This window comes from Trachypithecus francoisi, unplaced genomic scaffold (assembly GCF_009764315.1).
Source record: "Trachypithecus francoisi isolate TF-2019V2 unplaced genomic scaffold, Tfra_2.0 Lachesis_group12, whole genome shotgun sequence".
NCBI lineage: Eukaryota > Metazoa > Chordata > Mammalia > Primates > Cercopithecidae > Trachypithecus > Trachypithecus francoisi.
In genome coordinates this window covers 46276340-46298973 of record NW_022681457.1, presented here as the reverse complement: position 1 = coordinate 46298973, position 22634 = coordinate 46276340, and the positions used below count along the sequence as shown (strand labels likewise).

The 22634-nt window shown below is 40.6% G+C and overlaps 1 protein-coding gene across 3 annotated transcripts in view; it reads right to left on the bottom strand.

Annotated features, from left to right (window-relative positions):
• Window positions 1-22634, bottom strand: part of SAMD13 (sterile alpha motif domain containing 13) — a 49997-nt gene that overhangs the window by 7991 nt on the left and 19372 nt on the right. For all 3 annotated transcript variants that reach the window (XM_033225417.1, XM_033225419.1, XM_033225418.1), the window contains exon 3: window positions 17878-17989. In XM_033225417.1, coding sequence (XP_033081308.1) covers window positions 17878-17989 — 112 coding nt within the window. The remainder of the gene's footprint in view (window positions 1-17877; window positions 17990-22634) is intronic.

Sequence of the window (22634 nt, the reverse complement as noted above, 5' to 3'; positions counted from 1 at the left end):
GTTAGCCAGGATGGTCTCGACCTCCTGACCTCGTGATCCGCCCGCCTCGGCCTCCCAAAGTGCTGGGATTACAGGCTTGAGCCACTGCGCCCGGCCTTGCCCATTTTTTAATGGATTTTTTCCTTGTAAATTTGTTTAAATTCCTTGTAGATTCTGAATATTAGACCTTTGTCAGATGGATAGATTTCAAAAATTTTCTCCCACTCTATAGGTTACCTGTTCACTCTGATGATAGCTTCTTCTGCTGTGCAGAAACTCTTTACTTTAGTTAGATCCCATTTGTCAATTTTTGCTTTTGTTGCAATTGCTTTTGATGTTTTCATCATGAAATCTTTGCCTGTGTCTATGTCCTGAATGGTATTGCCTAGATTTTCTTCTAGGGTTTTTATAGTTTGGGGTTTTACATCTAAGGTTTTAATCCATCTTGAGTTAATTTTGTACAAGGTGTAAGGAAGGGGTCCAGTTTCAGTTTTCTGCATATGGCTAGCCAGTTCTCCCAGCACCATTTATTAAATAGATAATCCTTTCCCCATTGCTTGTTCTTGTCAGGTTTGTCAAAGATCAGATGGTTGTAGATGTGTGGTCTTATTTCTGAGTTCTCCATTCTGTTCCATTGGTCTAGGTGTCTGTTTTTATGCCAATATCATGCTGTTTTGGTTACTGCGGCCTTGTAGTATAGTTTGAAGTCTGGTAGCATGATGCCTCCAGCTTTGTTCTTTTTGCTTAGGATTGTCTTGGCTATATGAGCTTTTTTGTTGTTGTTGTTCCATCTGAATTTTAAAATAGTTTCTTGTAATTCTGTGAAGGGTCTTTCACTGTTAACCTTTTCAAAATTTATCTCTGGACTTAAGAACTAAACTGAGCAGCAGCATCAAAACAACAAATGCTATTAAAAAGGGAGCTGCTGGTTGCTCTTTTTGCAGGACACACAACTACAGATTTCCCAGGCTTTTTTGAAACTTAGTGTGGCCATGTGACTAAGCTCTGGCCAATGAGATGGGAAGGGATGATGCATGCCTCTTTCAGGCCCATAAAACTATCTGCACAGGCTTCTTGCTCTTTTCCTTATGCTAACTTACGTCAATGCCCAGATGATTTTGAAAGATATTCAACTGGTAACAAGGCCTCCTTCACCTGAGTCTTTGAATGACAGTGAAGTAGAAAATCCCCACTAGCTACCTTGGACTATTTGTAGGAGCAAGAAATAATATTTTACTATAATTAAGCCATTATACACTACTTGTCATATCTGTTGGTCTACTTTAATATACCAACCATTTCTACAATTTCCCCTTCACCTTTACAACCTCTTCTTATCATGTCGCCAACTAAAGGAGTCCTATCTCTGTAACGTTGAAAGCCCAATATCCTGTTCTGTCTCTCACTCCTCACTCTCATTAAACCCACTTTTTCATGTCAACTCCACTGTCTCCAGGGTTATCAGTCCCTTTCTGACTCCTCTTTCATACCAAGTCTGAACCTGATGATTGGCCTGGGAACCATTCTTTTATTAGCCCTCTAAAATAGCCCTCTTAAGCCATTAGCTTTTTGCAGTGTCCATCCCACAAACCCCCCATCCAGGATGAGTCCAGCAATCCAGCTTCTCTAACTCCTCTACCTAGTGCAGCTGCGGAAAAAAATCAAGAAACCATGAAGATGAAACACTACACATTTGCAGTGTACCAACTGCAGCTGGCCAGTAGAATACCTCAACTGTTCTTTTGTTATCCTTGGTCATCTCCCTCTCCCATCCCCTTGGTGGCCATTCTTAACCTTCACTGCTCTCCTCCAGTTCCTTATTAAATCTCTACCAATCCCTATCTACCCCAAGCAGAGGAGCCTGACTCTTGTTTAGCAAAGGAAATAGAGACTGTAAGGAACTCTGTTAATGTCCATGAAGACAAAGTGTATTAGTCAGGGTTCTCCAGAGAAATAGAACCAATGAGATACTGGTTAGATATGACCAACCTGCATGCTGGGAAAACAGGAAAGCTAGTGGTATAATTCAGTCCAAGTCTGAAAGACTGAGAATGGGAGGGTGAGGTGGGGCTGATGATATAAGTCCAGTCAGAGTCTGACGGCCTGAGAACCAGAAGCTCCGATTTCCAAGGGCAGGAGACGATGGATGTCTCAGGTCAAACAGAGTGATTTACCCTTTCTCCACATTTTTATTCTATTAGGGCCATCATGGGATTAGGTGACGTTTACCCACATCAGTTAGGGTCATCTTCTTTATCCAGCCTACTGATTCAAATGCTACTCTCCTTCACAAACACCCTCACAGACACACCCAGAAATAATGCTTTACCAGCCATCTGGGCAACTCTTAGCCCAATCAAGATGACACATTAACCATCACATAAGGACAATCTTATTTATATCTGTACACAACTTCACCTATGCCCCCAACTCAGAGGAAGAGAACTCGGTCTTGCTCGGTGCTAATTCCTTAATATTTTTAAAAATAAAATACTTGAATATTTTATTGACCAAATTGAATCATGACATATTTTATGGCTGGCATTACATTTTAAAAACTTTATTGGCATAAAATTCATATAACATGAAATATGCCATTTTAACCATTTTTAAGTATACGATCACATTGATTACATTTATAGTGTTATGAATTATTGCCGCTATTTTAAAAACACTTCCTCCATCCCCAAAAGAAATTATCCACCCATTACTTAATAACTCCCTACTCCCCTCAGCCTCTGGTAACCTCTAATCTACATTGTATCTGTATGAATTTGCCTATTTTAGATATTTCATTTAAGTGGAATTATGCAATATTTGTCTGGCTTATTTCATTTAGCATGTTTTCAAGGTTTATCCATGTTATAGGACATATCAGAACTTCATTCCTTTTTATTGTTGAATAATATTCCATTATATGTATATAGCACATTTTAAAAATCAGTTCATTGGTTCATGGACACTCGGGATGTTTCCACCTTTGGTTATTGTGAACAATGTTGTAATAACCACTGCACAAGTACAAGTATCTGTTTAATTCCCTCTTTTCAATTCTTTTGGGTGGAACTGTTGGGTCATACAGTAAAGCTATATTTAACTTTTTGAGAATCCGCCAAATTATTTTCCACAACAGATGCACCATTTTATAGTTCTACTCGCAATGTACAAAGAAATTTCTCCACATCCTTGCTCCTCCATATTCTTTTGACCTCATCCCTTTCTATATCCTCAGGGAGTTTGCTTCACTTAACTTTCCTCAATTTATTTCAATTTTAATCTGTCCAATTATTTTAGCTACTTTCCTGGATGTGAGTAAGTCTGGATGTCTCCTCTCTTAGAAGAGAACTCTCTTGCCTAAATGACTCTCTAGTTGCTGCTTCTCCCTTACTGGCCTGCCTCCCACTCACTCCTCAACTTGGAGGGAAAATTCCTCCCCAGCTGATATATGTGCACCCTGACATGCTGCTGCGGCTGCTGGCATGCATGAGCAAGCACAGATCCCGTTGCCACTGGCCCAGTGAAACTCTGTGGCCAGCATCCCCCATTGGAGTGTTGTGGCCAGCAGACAGGGAATACCTCGACCCCTCCAGTAAAGCAGGTTGCTAACCACAAGGGGCCAAAGAATAAAGCTGTGACCCAGTACCAACCCCCCAGAGTTACAGCATGCAGCCCAGAAGTGCCAAGCTAAGCCTTGTCCCCTAACATCTTGCAGAAATGAAGACAGTCACCTTATACTACAATCAAAGCCCTAAGGGCATTAAAGAAAATAAAGGCAAAAAAATCACATCCAAAGGACAGCAATTTCAAAGATTGAAGAAGTATGAGCCCATAGAGATGAAAACAAAACAAAACAAAACAAAACAAAACAAAAAAAAACACAAAAAAAACAAAAACCAAACCAAACCAAAACAAAAAAACCTAGTGCAATAACTCTGGCAACTCAAAAAGTCAGAGTGTCTTCTTACCTCCAAATGACTGTACTAGTTTCCCAATAATTGTTCTTAACCAGACTGAAATGGCGGAAATGATAGACATACAATTCAGAATATAGATAGGCATAAAGATCATTAAGGTTCAGGAGAAAGTTAAAACACAGTCCAAGGAATCTACGGTATACATGGGAACTGAAAGATGAAATGGTCATTTTAAGAAAGAATCAAACTGATCTGGCAGAGCTTAAATACTTACTTCAAGAGTTTCATAATACAATCTCAGTAGAATAGATCAAGCTGAGGAAACATTCTCAGAGCTTGAAGACTGGCTGATATGGTTTGGCTGTGTTCCCACCCAAATCTCATCTAGAATTCCCACATGTCGTGGGATGGACCCAGTGGGAGGTAATTGAATCGTGGGGGCAGGTCTTTCCCATGCTGTTCTCAGGATAGCGAATAAATCTCAGGAGATCTAATGATTTTAAAAAGAGGAGTTTCCAGCCAGGCATGGTGGCTCATGCCTATAATCCCAGCACTTTGGGAGGCCAAGGCAGGTGGATCACCTGAGGTCAGGAGTTTGAGACAAGGCTGGCCAACGTGGTGAAACCCCGTCTCTACTAAGAATACAAAAATTAGCTGGGTGTGATGGCAGGCACAAGTAATCCCAGCTACTTGGGAAGCTGAGGCAGGAGAATCACTTGAACCTGGGAGGCAGAGGTTGGAGTGAGCTGAGATCACGCCATTGCACTCCAGCCTGGGTGATAGAGTGAGACTCCATCTTAAAAAAAAAAAAAAAAAAAGAGAAGCTCCCCTGCACAAGCTCTCTCTCTTTTTGCCTGCTCCCATCCACATAAGATGTGACTTGCTCCTCCTTGTCTTCCTCCACGATTGTGAGGCCTCCCCAGCCATGTGGAACTGTAAATCCAATTAAACCTCTTTCTTTTGTACATTGCCCAGTCTTGGATATGTCTTTATCAGCAGTGTGAAAATGGACTAATGCAGTAAATTGGTACCAGTAGAGTGGGGCACTGCTGAAAAGATACACAAAAATGTGGAAGCGACTTTGGAACTGGGTAACAGGCAGAGGTTGGAACAGTTTGGAGGGCTCAGAAGAAGACAGGAAAATGTGGGAAAGTTTGGAACTTCCTAGAGACTTGCTGAATGACTTTGACAAAAATGCTGATAGTGATATGAACAATAAGGTACAGGCTGAGGTAGTCTCAGATGGAGATGAGGAACTTGTTGGGAACTAGAGCAAAGGTGACTCTTGTTATATTTTAGCGAAGAGACTGGTGGCATTTTACCCCTGCCCTACAGATTTGTGGAACTTTGAACTTGAGAGAGATGATTTAGGGTATCCTGTGGAAGAAATTTCTAAGTAGCAAAGCATTCAAGAGGTGACTTGGGTGTTGTTAAAGGCATTCAGTTTTATAAGGGAAACAGAGCAAAAAAGTTCAGAAAATTTGCACCCTGACAATGTGATAGAAATGAAAATTCCATTTTCTGAGGAGAGATTCAAGCCAGCTGCAGAAATCTGCATAAGTAATGAACAGCTAAATGTTAATCCCTAAGACAATGGGGAAAATGTCTCCAGGGCATGTCAGAGGTCTTCATGGCAGCTCCTGCTATCACAGGAGGGCCTAGGAGGAAAGGATGGTTTTGTGGGCCAGACACAGGGTCCCCGTGCTGTGTGCAGCCTAGGGACTTGGTGCCCTGTGTCCCAGCTGCTCCAGCCATGGCTGAAAGGGGCCAACATAGAGCTTGGGCCATGGCTTCAGAGGGTGTAAGCTCCAAGCTTTGGCAGCTTCAATGTGGTGTTGAACCTGCGAATGCACAGAAGTCAAGAATTGAGGTTTGGGAACCTCTGCCTAGATTTCAGAAGATGTATGGAAACACCTGGATGTCCAGGCAGAAGTTTGCTGCAGGGGCAAGGCTTTCATGGAGAACCTCTGCTAGAGCAGTGTGGAGGGAAATGTGGGGTTGTAGCTCCCAGACAGAGTCCCTACTGAGGCACTGCCTAGTGGAGCTGTGAGAACAGGGCCACCATCCTCCAGATCCCAGAATGGTAGATCCACTGACAGCTTGCACTGTGCACCTGGAAAAGCTGCAGACCAGCCATGAAAATACCAGTCATGAAAGCAGCCAGGAGGGAGACTGTACCCTGCATAGCCACAGGGGCAGAGCTGTCCAAGACCATGGGAACCCACCTCTTGCATCAGCATGACCTGGATTTGAGACATGGAGTCAAAGGAGATCATTTTGGAGCTTAAAGATTTGACTGTCCTGCTGGATTTTGAACTTGCATGGGGGCCTGTAGCCCCTTTGTTTTGGCCAATTTATCCCATTTGGAATGGCTATATTTACCTAATGCCTGTACTCCCACTGTATCTAGGAAGTATCTAACCTGCTTTTGATTTTACAGGCTCATAGGTAGAAGAGACTTGCCTTGTCTTGGATGAGACTTTGGACTGTGGACTTTTGAGTTAATGCTGAAATGAGTTAAGATTTTGGGGGACTGTTGAAAAGGCATAATTGGTTTTGAAATGTGAGGATGTGAGATTTGGGAGGGGCCAGGGGTGGAGTGATATGGTTTGGCTGTGTCTCCACCCAAATCTCATCTTGAAATCCCACATGTTGTTGGAGGGACCTCATGGGAGGTAATTGAATCATGAGGGCAGGTCTTTCTCATGCTCTTCTCATAATAGTGAATAAGTCTCAGGAGATCTGATGGTGTTAAAAAGAGGCAGGAGATCTGATGATTTTAAAAAGAGGAGTTCCCCTCACAAGCTCTCTCTCTTTTTGCCTGCTGCCATCCACGTAAGATGTGACTTGCTCCTGGTTGCCTTCCACCATGATTGTGAGGCCTCCCTCCCCAACCATGTGGAACTGTAAGTTCAATTAAACCTTTTCTTTTGTAAACTGCCCAGTCTCAGCAATTTACATGTCTTTATCAGCAGCATGAAAATGGACTAATACACTAGCTCTCTGAAATAACTCAGTCGGACAAAAATAGAGAAAAAAATTTAAAAAGAATGAACAAAATTGTTAAGAAATATGGGATTATGTAAAGAGACCAAATCTACAACTCACTGGTGTCCCTGAGAGGGTGAGAAAGCAAACAACTTGGAAAATATATTTGAGGATATTGCCCATGAAAGCTTCTCCAGCCTTGTTAGAGAGGGCAACAATGAAATTCAGGAAATGCAGAGAGCCCTTGTGAGATACTACACAAGATGACCATCCCCTAGACACATAGTCATCAGATTGACCAAGGCTGAAAAGAAATTAAAAATGTAAAAGGCAGATAAAGACAAGGGGCAAGTCACATACAAATGGAACCCCATCAGGCTAACAGCAGACTTTTCAGCAGAAACCCTACAAGACAGAAGATATTGGAGGCCTACATTCAGCATTCTTAAAGAAAAGAAATTACAACTAAGAATTTCACATCCAGCCAAACTAAGTTTCATAAGTGAAGGAGAAATAAGATCATTTTCAGACAAGTAAATGCTAAGGGAATTAGTTACCACCAGACCTGCCTTTCAAAGGGAGTGCTAAATAAGGAGAGGAAAGACCATTACTGACTGGCACAAAAACACACTTAAGTACATAGACCATTGACACTATAAATCAACTACACAATCAAGTCTGCATAATAACCCGCTAACATTAAAATAACAGAATCAAATCCATACATATCAATAGTGACCTTGAATGGAAACAGAGTAAATGTCTCAATTAAAAGGCACAGAGTGGCAAGTTGGATAAAGAAGCAAGACCCAACTGTATGCTGTCTTCAAAAGGCCCATCTTACATGTAATGACACACACAGGCTCAAAGTAAAGGGATGATGAAAAATCTACCTAACAAATGAAAAACAGAAAAAAAGCAGGGGTGGCTATTCTAATTTCAGACAAAATAGACTTTAAACCAACAATGATTTTTAAAAAATGACAAAGAAGCGCATTATATGATGGTAATGGGTTCAATTCAACAAGAAGATGTAACTATCCTAAGTATATATGCACCCCAAACAGGAGCACCCAGATTCATAAGATGAGTTCTTAGAGACCTAGGAGACTTGGATGACTACAAAATAATAGCGAGGACTTCAATATCCCATTGCCAGTTTAGACAGACCATTAAGGCAGACAACTAAGATATTCGGGACTTGAACTTAATACTTGACTAAATGGACCTAAAAGACATCTACAGAACTCTCCACCTCCAAAATGGCAGAATAAATATTCTTCTCATCTGCATATGCGACATACTCTAAAACTGACCAATTGGCCATAAAACAATTCTCAGCAAATTCAAAAAAGAGGAAATTATACCAACTGTACTCTCAAACCACAGCACAATAAAAATACAAATCAATAAGAAGAAGGTCACTTAAAACTGTACAGGAAATTAAACAACCTGCTCCTGAATGAGTTTTGAGTAAACAATGAGATTAAAGCAGAAATCAAGAAATTATCTGAAACTAATGAGAACAAAAATACAACACACTGGAATCTCTGGGACACACCTACAGCAGTGTTAAGAGGAAATTTTATGCTGCTAAGTGCCCACATCAAAAAGTTACAAAGATCTCAAATTAACAACCTAACAGTACACATAGAGGAACTAGAAAAACAAGAGTAAACCAACCCCAAGGCTACCAGAAGACAAGAAATAACTGAAATCTGAGCTGAACCGAATGAAACTGAGACACGAAAAACCATACAAAAGATTAACAAATCGAGGGGTTGGTCCTTTGAAAGAATAAATGACATATATAAACCATTAGCTAGACTAATAAATAAGAAAGGAATGAATATCCAAATAAATACGATCAGAAATGACAAAGGGGACATTACCATCAACCCCATAAAAATAATTTTTAAAAAACCCTCAGAGACTATTACAAACACCTCTATGCATACAAACTAGAAAATCTAGTTGAAATGGATAAATTCCTGGAAACACAACCTCCCAAGATTGAAGAAGGAAGAAACTGAAGCCCTAAACAAACCAATAATGAGTTCTGAAATTGAATCAGGAATAAAAAGACTACCAACCAGAAGCAGCCCAGGACCAGATGGATTTATAGCCGAATTCTACCAGATGTATATATAAGAGTTGGTACCATTCCTACTGAAACTATTCCCAAAAATTTAGGAGGAGGGACTCCTCCTTAACTCATTCTATGAGGCCAGGATCATTTTGATACCAGAAGCTGGCAGAGATACAACAAAAAAAAGAAAACTTCAGGCCAATATCCTTGATGAACATAGGTGCAAACATCCTCAGCAAAATGCTAGCAAATGAATCCAGCAGCATATCAAAAAGCTAATCCACCACAATCAAGTAGGCTTTATCCCTGGGAAGCAAGGTTGGTTCAACATATGCAAATCAATACATGTGATTCATCACATAAACGAAACTAAAACCCCAAACCACAAGATCATCTCAATAGATGCAGAGAAGACTTTCAATAAAATTCAACATCCCTTCATGTTAAAAATCGTTAGCAAACTAGGCATCAAAGGTAAATACCTCAAAATAATAAGTGCCATCTTATTATTGACATGAGAAACCCACAGTCAGCATTATACTGAATGGACAAAAGCTGGAACCATTCCCCCTGAGAACCAGAAGAAGACAAGGATGCCTACTCTCACTACTACTATCCAACATAGTACTGGAAGTCCTATCCAGTACAATCAGGCAAGAGAAAGAAATAAAAGGCATCCAAATAAGAAGAAAGGAAGTCAAACTATTCTTGTTTGTAGATGATATGATTCTATACCTAGTAAACCCCATAGTCTCTGACCAGAAGCTGCTTGAGTTGATGAGCAACTTCAACAAAGTTTCAGTATACAAAATCAATGTGCAAAAATCAGTAGCATTCCTAACAACAACCATACATTGACAGCACCTAAGCTGACAGCCAAATCAGGAATGCAATTCCATTCACAATTGCCACAAAAAGGATAAAATACCTAGAGATACAGCTAACTGGGGAGGTGAAAGATCTTTATAATAAGATTTACAAAACACTACTCAAAGAAATCAGAGATGACACAAACAAATGGAACAACATTCCATGCTCTTGGATAAAAAGAATCAATATCATTAAAATGGCCATACTGCCCAAAGCAATTTACAGATTCAATGCTATTTCTATCAAACCACCAATAATATTCTTCACAGAACAGAGAAAACTATTCTAATGTTCACATGGAACCAAAAAAGAGCCCAAATAGCCAAGGGAATCCTAAGCAAAAAGAATCTGGAGGAATCACATTGCCTGACATCAAACTGTACTCCAAGGCTACAGTAACCAAAATAGCATGGTACACATAGACCGATGTAACAGACTAGAGAGTACAGAAATAAAGCTGTACATCTATAACCATCTGAGCTTTGACGAAGTTGACAAAAACAAGCGATGGGGAAAGGACTTCCTATTCAACAAATGGTGCTGGGATAACTGGCTAGCCATAAGCAGAAGATTGAAACAGGACCCATTACTTACACCATATATAAAAATCAATTCAAGATGGTTTACAAACTTAAATGTAAAGCCTAAAAGTATAAAAACCCTGGAAGATAAACTAGGAAATACCATTCTGGACACAGGCCCTGGCAAAGATTTCATGATACAGATGCCAAAAGCAATTGCAACAAAAACAACAATTGACAAATAGGACCTAATGAAACTGAAGAGTTACTGCATAGCAAAAGAACGATCAAGAGGGCAAATAGACTACTACAAAACGGGAGAAAATATCTGTAAACTGTGCGTCCAACAGAGGTTTAATATCCAGAATCTGTAAGAAACTTAAACAAATTAACAAGCAAAAAAACAACCCATTACATATTGTGCAAAGGACATGAACAGACACGTCTCAAAAGAAGTCATACATATGGCTAATAAGCATATGAAAAAATGCTCAACATCATTAATCATTAGATAAATACAAATCAAAACAATGAGACACCATCTTGCACTAGTCAGAATGGCTACTATTAAAAAATAATGAAAACAGATGCTGGTGAGGTTGCTTAGAAAAGGGAATACTTATACAGCAGTAGTGGTGGGAATGTAAATTAGTTCAGACATTGTGGAGAGCAGTTTGGTGATTTCTCAAAGAACTTAAAATAGAACTACCATTCAACCTGGCAATCCCATTACTGAGTATATTCCCAAAAGAATATAAGTTGTTCTACCATAAAGACACTTGCGTCTGTATGTTCACTGCAGCACTATTTACAATAGGAAAGATATGAAACCAACCTAAGTGCCCATCAACAGTAGACTGGATAAAGAAAATGTGGCACATATACAACATGGAATACTACATAGCCATTAAAAAAGAATAAGATCATGTGCTGTGCAGCAACACGGATGGAGCTGGAGGTCATTATCCTGTGTGAACTAATGCAGGAACAGAAAACCAAATACCTTACATTCTCATAAGTGGGAGCTAAACATTGAGCACATATGGACACGAAGAAAGGAACAATAGACACTGGGGCCTACGTGAGGGTGGAGGGTGGGAGGAGGGTAAAGACTGAAAAGCTGCCTATTGGATACTATGGTTATTACTTGGGTGATGAAATCATCTGTACACCTGTACCTGTAACACACAATTTACCTGTTAACAAACTTGCACATGTACCCATGAATCTAAAATAAAAGTTTAAAAACTTCAAGTTTTTTCCTTATCAATTTTCAATTTTCTTGGCTACTTTCTTATTATTAGCACTACCAACTTACTTGTGATTTCACCTCTTTTCTAAATGTTCATGGGCTGAAAGGACACATCAGCAGAGATTGAGTTGCCACTTCCCCTGTTCATTATGCTATAAAATATTTTAAGCATTTCAGTAGCCTTTAACTGTTAAAAATTATCAGGCATCAAAGCACCTCAAATACTTTCAATACTTGGTATGATTAGATGCTGATGAAGTAAATCAAGTTATTCTCAGTTTGTGAGGTTTTAACTGGTCTAATTCAAAGCCAGATTTGCCATGAAAGGTAATGATGTTTAAGTTTCACCTTAACAAGTTTGTATCCACAATTTTGTAATTTTTTTTTTCACCGAGGGCTGTTATAATTGTATAAATTTTGGGCTCCACAAAACCTGAATTTGTCTCTGTTCTAATTAGAAATCTCCATCTAGAATCACTACAACTGAATTCAATTTGGCCGTGATTAGAACACTATGCTCAGGGTTGCTCTGATTGGCCTCTCCACCCTATGATTCCATTTTGAGGTAGTTAGTATTACTTGGCAATATGTAGCCATAAGAAATTTCATTTATTTTTTATTAAGCCAGTGACTTCAGAAACTTATCAAAAGTTAACAGTAAGCCATCTGTAAAGAGATGTCAATCTTTGCATTTCAAATGAATGACTTAAGCAACCAGTTGGGCATTTCAGAGTATAGATACTATTCTTATTCATGTGGTTTGAGAAAAATGAAGAGATAATAGAGTAAAATTAATTTGTCACTTTGAGTTGCATATTATTTTGTCATGATTATTTCAGAGATACATATTGTTCTCGAAATAAAATCACGAATGTTGCTTTTAAGTTTGAGAAATCTGAAAAATATGAACTATATGACATTGATTGGCAGATCTCTGTCTTCCATCTTCTTCTTATATATTCTAAGTATGTGAGTCAAACAGACAAAGACATAGAAATGAAGTGACTATACCACAACAGGCAGAGCTGTCTTTGTGACTTGCAATTAGGGTCCAATTTGAGTGGTGAAGTTACTGTACTAGATTGCCAGAGTTCCTTAAATGGCAACTAAAAGCACTGCCCGTAGTTGGCTTTAAAACAGAGAATACTGCTCATTTAGCCTTCAGAGTTTGACAAAGCAAACCTTATCCTAAATGTTCTCTGTGAGGAAGGGAGGGATGCTTTTGAACAAGATTAGTCAAAATAGTCTCTTAAAAACCAAAGCTCTTATCAAAGTAAAATTCTTGAGGTGCCTTTGACTCTGGAAAGCTAAGCAGTCCATACCCATGGACAAGTATCATTAAAAACAAAAAATCTATTCACAAAAGTTCAACTGTGTCTCAAGTGGTTTTGTGCCCTGTGTTGTGCACTGAAAGCATACTTCTTGAGGACCAGTTTTAAGATTACATGTTTTGACTCTTAAAGCAGGAGCTTGAACAGTATTCTGTTTGTTTAACTCAGTATTAACTTTATAGAAATCTGAGTCCTAGAAGGGCAGATTCTCCAGGACCATTCACTAACCATGAGTAAACTGGAAGAAAACATATCAGAAGTCATGACTTCCATTCATTCCCTTCACCACAGCCCAAAATGTTTGCCTGCTAGAAGGCACTTGGGAAAACAGCCACCATACCACAGTGTCTGTGGGAAAGAGAGATGGTACTAACAAGGCTGTAATCACTGCCTTCTCCAGGGCTCCCACTGCCTCCTGCTTTCATAGGTCAGTGAACCCTTTGGAGTGCTAGCTGAATGAGTCCAGTGGGCCAGACTCCCTATATGGTGAGCAACTGCAACCCTGATGACACAGACCACATGCCAACCCAAGGAGTAGTGACATCAATACCGCTGTCCAAAACATACGTGCTGTTGACACTGGGTTATTCGTGATGGGCTAGGCAGGGACTTAGGCCTTAACTCTTGATGATTCTTTTGACTTGTAATTGTGACTAACACAGAAAACTCAAAAGAGGATTGCCAGACGAAAATTTGATGAAGATAATTGCAGAAGAGGAAAACTTAATAGAGATCATTGTTCTGTGACAGTGGGGTGCCTGCACAGGGAAAAGGAGGTTAGGCAAAGACCACCACCTTAATCCAGCTGCTTCTCCATACCACAGGAACACAGGACAAATCTTGCCCTCCGAGAAATCTTGCTCAATGGTCTGACATCTTCCAAGAGGTCATGCTGCTAGAAAGCCACATCCGAGTCTAGTTGCCACAGCCATACAGTTTCCAATACTGTGCTATGAGACCATACCACAAAGATAGATACTCTCCTGGAAGTCAGGCCATCTGATGGCGGACTTGTTTGCCATCAATATCAGTATTTTAGTCCGTTCCGGCTGCTAGGACAAGATACTGTAGATTGGGCAGCATAAACAACAGATATTTCTCACAGTTCTAGAAGCTGGAGGTCCAAGACCAGGGTGCCAACATGGTTGGGTTCTTGGTGAGGGCTCTCTTCCTGGCTTGTAGAAGGCTGTCTTCTTGCTGTATCTTTACACCCGAGAGTAAGCTCTCTGGGGTCTTGTCCTCTTCTTATAAGAGCATTGATCTCATCATGGGGGCTCCATCCTCATGACCTCATCTAAACCTAATTACTTCCCAAAGATCCCACCTCCGAGTATCCTCATTGTGGGTTAGGTTTTCAACGTAAGAGTTTTGGGGGGACATAAACTTTCAGCCCATAGTAGTCAGCCATGAAACAATAAGCTCCCCACATCACTGGCAACCATGCTGCCCTTTCTGGACTTGCCCTTTTCAAAAGTGGTTTAGGGGATGCTCTCCATCCCTGCCCTGATTCTGTCAAGTGGAAGGGCAAAGCTTTCCTGAGGAGAGTTTAAGGAGGCAGCTGTTCTGTTTCTCAGCTGCTGTGACCTTGCATGTACCTGCATGTGCCTTGGAAGGGCCATGTGCTTGGGTTGGAGATGGCCTGCATCTTCTCATCAGGATGATGAGTGGGTGCTAACCAACTAGGTTCATTGCCAGGAAGACCCCAGAGGTAAAATGCTGATGGCCTCTGTAGTGTGATGATGAGAGAGGCAGGTTAACATGGTAGAGGATCCAATTCTCAGTCCTCATGAATATCATAGCAGTGACTTATCTTACCGGCCTAAGCCTGGCCAGTGATTCCCTCCCTGCCCTCCACCTCCTTTAATGGAAAAGGAGAAATGAGATTTGAATCACTGCCAGAGACTACTTCAAGGCAGACTCTTCCCCGACACAATCACCCTTCCATGAGAATGAAGAAACTCAAGCTTCTGGACCATGCTTGCAAAACTCTGATCCTTTGAGAATTCATTTCTTGGGCTTCCGAGTTGGCAGGTTGAACATAGCAGCAAGACGATGCTCACTTCTCCCTTGAAGGATTTCTGAATGAAATGCCTTAGAAGAGTTTATTCCCGTTATGGTTCCCAGTGTCCATGGGGACAGAATGAGATCATCCATGGGAGAAGGGGTCTGCTCGTAGGCCAGGCTCAGAGTTGGCAGTCCCATTTCTGAGGTACCTCACAGAACCTGGAAGGTCCAGAGAGCATCGTGTGCCCCCAGTCTGGGATGTCTGCCTCCAAGGAGTCTGAGCAAAAGCTCAACCTGCAAAGGGCTTTTGGTCAGCTGGGAATCTGGCCAAGAGACCTTTTAGCTAAGTATTTTTTTTTTGTTAACCATTTACAATACTACTTAAATTTAATTTTAGAAGAGTGCCATTCAATTGCAGTGACACAAATGGACATTGTACCAGTGAAAAACAAAATATGTTCCAACTGATCAGCAGCCTTCCACTTTCCAACCTGAGCAGTATTTTTCCATCACAATTCATAAAAGTTTTTCAAACATAAAGAAAACTCATCAGAGTTTTATAGTAAATAACCATATTCTGAACACCTAGATGTTACAATTAACATTTTCTGTACTTGCTTTACCACAAATATGTCCACATGGTCACCCTTCTATTTTTTTTTTTTTTTTTTTTTTTTTTGAGACGGAGTCTCGCTCTGTCACCCAGGCTGGAGTGCTGTGGCCGGATCTCAGCTCACTGCAAGCTCCGCCTCCCGGGTTCACGCCATTCTCCTGCCTCAGCCTCCCAGGTAGCTGGGACTACAGGCGCCGCCACCTCGCCCGGCTAGTTTTTTGTAGTTTTTAGTAGAGACGGGGTTTCACCGTGTTAGCCAGGATGGTCTCGATCTCCTGACCTCGTGATCCGCCTGTCTCGGCCTCCCAAAGTGCTACGATTACAGGCTTGAGCCACCGCGCCCGGCCGGTCACCCTTCTATTTAATGGCCAATGCATATTTTCAATGCATTTTAAATTGAGTTGTATATATCAGTATACTTTCCCCCAAATACTTCTGTTTTTATACCACTGTTTAGGTGTTTTTCATAGGTCTTTTCTTTTTGAAATAAAATTTATATGTTCTATAATGCACAAATCTGAATCATTTGCATATGCCTGTGTATAAGCAAGCAGTGACCCATGCATACCTGAACCGAAGCCTGTATCAAGATACAGAATGTTACCATCACCCAGAAAGTTCCCTCATACTCCTTTCCAGTCATTCTCCATCCCCACCCAGCCAGAGGCAACCACTGTTCTGATTGTTTTTTACTACTGATTCATGTTCCTGTTCTGGAACCTTATCTAAATGGAACCATTCAGTATGAAATCAGTTATGTAAGGTTTCTCTCAATCGGTAATACGTTTTTGAGACTCATGCAAATGGTTGTACATAACAGTAATTCATTCCTTTTTATTACTGTGGAGTATTCCACTACATGAATATATCACAGTTTGTATATTCATTCCCCCACTGATGTACACCTAGGCTTCAAATTTTTGACCATTGTGATAAAGTTAGTAAGAACAATTTTGTACAAATCTTTTTACAGACATGTGTTTTCATTTCCCTTGGGTAAATACCCAGGAGTGAAACTGCTGCATCATGGGATAGATGTCTGAATGTTTATTTCACATTGTCACCAACAATGAAGGAGTTTCAGTTGCTCCACATCCTCATGAACATTTAATGTTATCAGCCTTTCTCATTTTAGCGCTTCTGGTGGGTGTGAAGTAATTTAAGCTGCTATTTTAGCAAGTTTTCCAAATTAGAAAAAAAATACATATGTACAAAGATCAAGTCTGAAGTAAATATGGGTTGAAGGAAATCTAGAAATTGGCATGTGCAATATTAGAAAAGTTTACCTTATCCAAACTCAGGCCATACAGCTAACAGTTTGAGAGAATAAACAATGGCTGAAGGGATTTTTCAGTTTTTAATTCTCCCTACAATACTATATTAGAAAAGAAAATGTAATGCTTAGAAAACTGCAGCCTTCATTGATGGAGAAATAGGAATTCTGTGTTTACCCACAGAACTGGCCTCGTGTGAACCACACTGTGTTGCCTCCACTTGCCTCCTCAGGTCAAAGCCCCTTGAGGACCACCCCTGCAGACCTGGTGCAGCCTGCAACATGGAGCTAAGAATCACCTAGACAATTGGGACGGACTCCTGCCCCTTCCTCCCTCTTTCTGAGACCAACCCTGGACCTGAGGGAAAGGAAATCCCATTTTTTGAGCACCAACACTATGCCAGAACTCATCCTAGGCACTGTGCATATATTGGCCGCTAATCCTCACAACAACATCCCTATAGAGTTATTGACAGTCTGCTATTATAAATGTGAAACCAAGACTCAGAGAGACATAGTAATGTGCCTAGGGTCACATAGAGATAGAAGAACCACGATTCGACTATCAGTTCTATGCTTTTTCCAGTCTCCCTTGCTAAGCACCCAGAAAGCAAATTGCAAAGGGCTTAATAGTTCATTGGGTGCTGAGGCCAGTAGTAGAAGGTGGTGCATGTCTCTTGGTCAGGTTTATCCCTGCTTTTCCTTTCTTTTCTGTTTTCTGCTTTCTAGTGTGTTTTCATTGAAGGTAGGGCTGATTCACTCCACCCCTGAGTATGATCAGTCTTTCAGAAGACACAGACGTAAATGAGCTTTAGCCTTCTTCTCCACAGTTGCCACTGTCTCCGGCTTTGAGTTTTCCCCTTGCACAAAGGGATAATTCACCTGGAACATCCATTCGCCTTCCCCTTAGTTTCTCAGAGCCTCACTGATTCCTCCCTGCTGTTTGGTCCTCTTCCTCCTCACTCCCTTATGCCCACGGTCAGGAAGGGAGGTAACCATGGGTTCATCACATGTTCATCCCGTGTTTCTCTAGACCAAGTTACCTGTTCCTGAAAAGCACTAGCTTGCTCCTCAAATCCCACGGTTCTGAAATAATTGACGACATCCATCACGGCCCAGTCGGCAGGATCAGGTGGTCTCCCATTTTCCATGGAACTGCAAAACACAAATCCAGACAGTTGTCATGGCAGTGTCTGCACAAGGGTGTGGCCAGGCTCACAGATGAGTCTTCTGGGGTAGGCCTCTCGTGTTTCTTGGGTTCAGATGATGATTACTCTCACTGGCTTAGTCACTGCTAATAAACCATTTGACATTTAATGTAAATTATTTCCTCTGGTTTTTAATCCAGAGACACTGAGAGTGGTCCAGTGACTGCTGGCAGCCCAGAGTATGATATTCATACTTCTAGGTTCAGAACACCTGGCCTTTTACAATATGACCTCAACATACCTCTCTCTCTTCCTGTCTTCCTAACACCCTCCCTAGCCCCAACCCCACACATCTAGGATAAAGCCCTTCCACAATAGGCCAAGTCCTTTTATAGATCTGAGCCCCTGCACATTCTGTCCCAGCCACTTAAAATGCCCCCACACCTGTCTCTATTGGACAAAACTCTACCATTTCTACCAGTACAAAACTACCTCCTCTTTGAGGCATTTTTCTGGCTCTTCCAAGGGCATGTTTTAGTCATAACCTCCTTTGACTTCTAGAACTTCATTCAAACTCCCATTGTAGCACCTTCCACATTGAATTATACCCTCTGTTTATTGAACAGTCTCTCCCATTAGAGTCGGAGATGCAGGTTGGAGATACGCATTTGAGCCTAGACCATTTATCATTTTATTATTCCTAGTATCAAGAGTGTACTTAGGAACTTAATCCATATTGTTCAAATAAATAAACAGATGACAATCAAGCATTTGTCTGAGAGGGTCTGTGAGTAAGGCTCCTTATTGGATTAGAGAGGAGGGAAAGGAGAAGTAGAATAAAGAATGGTAATGACCTGCAGTTACTGGGACTCTGCCTTATTTCTGCACTGGGAGTATTTGTCTCGCTTTCTCTATACCTCATCCAAGATGATTTCCCCAGAGTGTATATCCAATCACACAGCCTAACTTTGCTTTGGAGGTCCTTCAGGACAAAGCCCCTCCTCACCTCTCCAACTAGGAATACACTGGAGAGCAAAACAGACACCACCCTTATTCTTATGGGCCTTACAGTCCTGTGGGGAGTGAACATTGATCAATAATCATACAAGTAAATATACGGCTGCAAGTTATGCTAAATGTTAAGAAGGACAAGCATCACGTACTACGATAGTTTAAGTGATAGGGGAAGCTTTCCTGTGGGAGTTTCTTTTCAGGCATGATCTAAAAAGCAGTCAGAAATTAACTGTATGAAGAAGTCACATGAAGAATGTTCCAGGCCCTGTGGCAGAAACACATACAGCCAAGGGAGCCATGCAGGTCTTGGAGGCCACACTGAGGATTCTGGATATTTGCTAAGAGCAATGAGGAGAACTGAATGGTCCTGTGTAAAGAGGGTGACCTGATCAGATTCACATTTTGAAAGAGAACGCTGGAGAGGAGCCAGTCAACGAGAAGCCCATTGCAGTCATGTAAGCCAGAGATCATGCTTAGACAAGGGTGGTGGTTATGAAAAACGAGAGAAGTGTGTGGATTTAAAAGACATCTAATGAATAAAATCAGTGTAACTTAGTGCTAGACCAGATATAGAGAATGGAGGGAGTAGAAGTGTCATGGAATTGGATGGATGGTGGTAACATCCATCCAGCTGAACATGCTAAATTTGGGGTACTGTCTATACCCAAGTAGAGATTTAATGTGGGCTATACGTCTAGAGCACAAAGCAGAAGAGTAGGCTAGATACACCTGTGGGAGACAGAGGCATTTAGACAGTAATGGAAATCTTGAGAGAGGAGGAGAAGAGAGCTGGGCCTAGAACTAAGCTTGAGAGGTTCAATATTTAGTAGAAGTTGAAAAGATCCAGGTTACTTTTAATGGAAACAAAATTGGCTAGATTTAGGGAGATTCCTGAAGATCTTTAAAGGTCTAAGAGTCAAGGATGCAGCCACCTCATTCCCCAGCATGTTTTGCCCATAGCAGGAACCTAAAATATTTGATTTAAGAAAACAAAATCAACTTCTGTACTAGTTAAAGGGAGTCACTGATCAATGGCACATGTGATCGTTCATTTCTCAACAGCACCTAATTTAAAAACATTTAAAGCCAATACTCTAAATGTCTTCTCTTTTGGACTTAAAGATGGTGAATCTATAACCACTGCATGCCTGTATACACACGTACTCATGTGCACACATGCACACACACAATCTTCCTACCATTTAACAGGCAATATACATCAGGAAGAAAACCTATTTTTCACCCTAACATTGCTAAATATTAACTATGTGTTTTTAAATCAATGGTAAATTTTAAAAAAATTATTCATGTGCTGGAATTTTCCATACACTAGCAACACAAGCAATCAGCAAGTGGCACTGAGGACCCTCTTCAAGGTACCATTTTCCTTCCCTCTCTCTTAAGGTGTCTTTGAAGAATGTTCGGAAAGGAGTTCATTGTTCCAACAAATCTTTACAGTTTTCTAATTAGTTCACTTCTGATAGTGAACACAGAGCCCCATCAAACACACTTTTAAGTGCCCCCAGAAAACATCTGAATTCACTCTCCCTGTGGTTGACTTCAGTTAGTTGCCTTTCCTCACCAAAAATAGTTATCAGACCATCACATGTAGCCCCAAACCTAAAATAAAACATTTTAAAAAGAATACTCAATTGTAATAACAAAATATGTTAACTTGTAATTTTAAGATGGGAGGCTTTCCTGATTTTTATTCTGGTGGGATATAACATCATGACTTCCATAATTTTGAAATATTCTTGAGTATAGCAACGCCACAGAGAAGAAAGAGTTGTAAAACTGCTGGCAGTGTACCATGAATAGAAGCAATGTGGAACAGGGCACTCTCTCATTCAGAGGGTAAGGGAATTCACCCAGAAGAAACAGGGGGTTAGAAACCAACCAATACATTTAATGATTGATCTACTTAAGTTTAAAAGCCTGATAGCCCCCCAAAGCCAAATTAACGTGGAAAAAAATCACATTAGACTACTGAGATCCTGAGAAGAAAAATCTATCTTCATCTCTGTAGCACCAGCACCTAGCACAGCCTGACTGGTGCACAGTTGATACACAGCAAAATATCACAATGGACTAACAACCAGAGAGCACTTACAACTTAAAATCTGTTTTTCACACATTACTCAATATCAGCCTCCCACCTCTTTGTGAACTGGCTACTGTAACCTGCTTTTGGGAAACAAAGGCTCAGAAAGGTTAAGAAATGCACCCCAAATCGCATGGTAGATAAAGCTAGGATTGGATTCCAGATATGCTTGACTCCAAGATTATACTTATTCATTGACACAACAAAAAGTCTGTCTCCTCAGTATTGTGTTAGATGCAGGGTTACAAACACAGGGAATGCATAGTCCCTGCCCTCAAGGAGCTGGCAATCTGGTGAGGGAAAGCAGATGTGGAAACAGCTAGCTCTGAGGAATCCTCAAATCAAGGGGTGAACGAAGTGCGGTTGAGGATTTATGTAAGGGAGGGCTGGTTAGTTCAGCCTGCCTAGAACACTTGAAGATTTTCAATGGCAGTTTAAAAAGGCATTTATTGCCCTCAACACGCTCTGAGCGGGGCCCCAGAGAGGGGATGGCTTGCAGAGGCATGTCTCCGCAGGCACACACCATCACTTCTAGGTTGCTTGTGTTAATGCACGATGGGTGATTTCACTGAGCTCTTCCAGTGGTTTCAGCAACAGTTTTAATGAGAAAGCTGGTGATGATCCAAAAATAACATAACAAGAGTAGGCCAAGTGGAAGGGTGTGTAGGGCAGGAGCCAGAGTGCCAAAACCAGATAACATTTGACATGGGAAGGTACTGGAGGATAGATTTAAGCAGCACCATTCTCTGCTAGGAATACAAGATGTCTCCCCAAGGACTGATATTTTATCCAAATTGAGACACTTAGCTTTGGTTATTTCCTTATAAATGGTCCATTCTCGCCACATCTTTTCTTATGACCTTTGCATGTCAAATTCCAGAGGGAATTTAAATGTCACACTGTTTAAAATACCTGCCAGGTGGTGGTTCCATTGTGGCTGCTAATTTTGCGCTGATAAAATGAAATGGCAGATACAAAAGTGCCATTTTCATTTGATATTTATTATTCACTATCATCATAGCAAAATGTTTCTTAGAATATAATACATGTTAATATGATAAATTTATGAGTATTTTCCAGGCACATAATCTTTAAAATATATATTTTATATACAGCTTTATTATTAAAAATTAGCAAGAAATCTCAGCACTTAATCAAATTATCAATGCTTCCATTTAGCTCAGTCACCTTTTAGTCCTTGTGCATATGGTTAGGTCCATCAAGTATTGATAAAAATTATATCATGCGTGAATAATTCACACAAGGAAATGATTATACCCTAATTAAACAATCACCTCGTTTTTAATGAGAGTTAGAGAGACACAACCACGGGGACAAAAATGCAATAATAACAAATTTGGGAGATATATTCAGATCAATTGAGCCTTTATGATGAGGTTTTCATGTTGGCACATCATAATTTTAAGTTCTGGCAGCAAAAGTTTCCATTTCCCTTTGTAAGAAGGCAGGCAGAAAATAGTTGAAACTATTTTCTAGCATATGTACATTTTATGGTATTTATGATATTATGGAT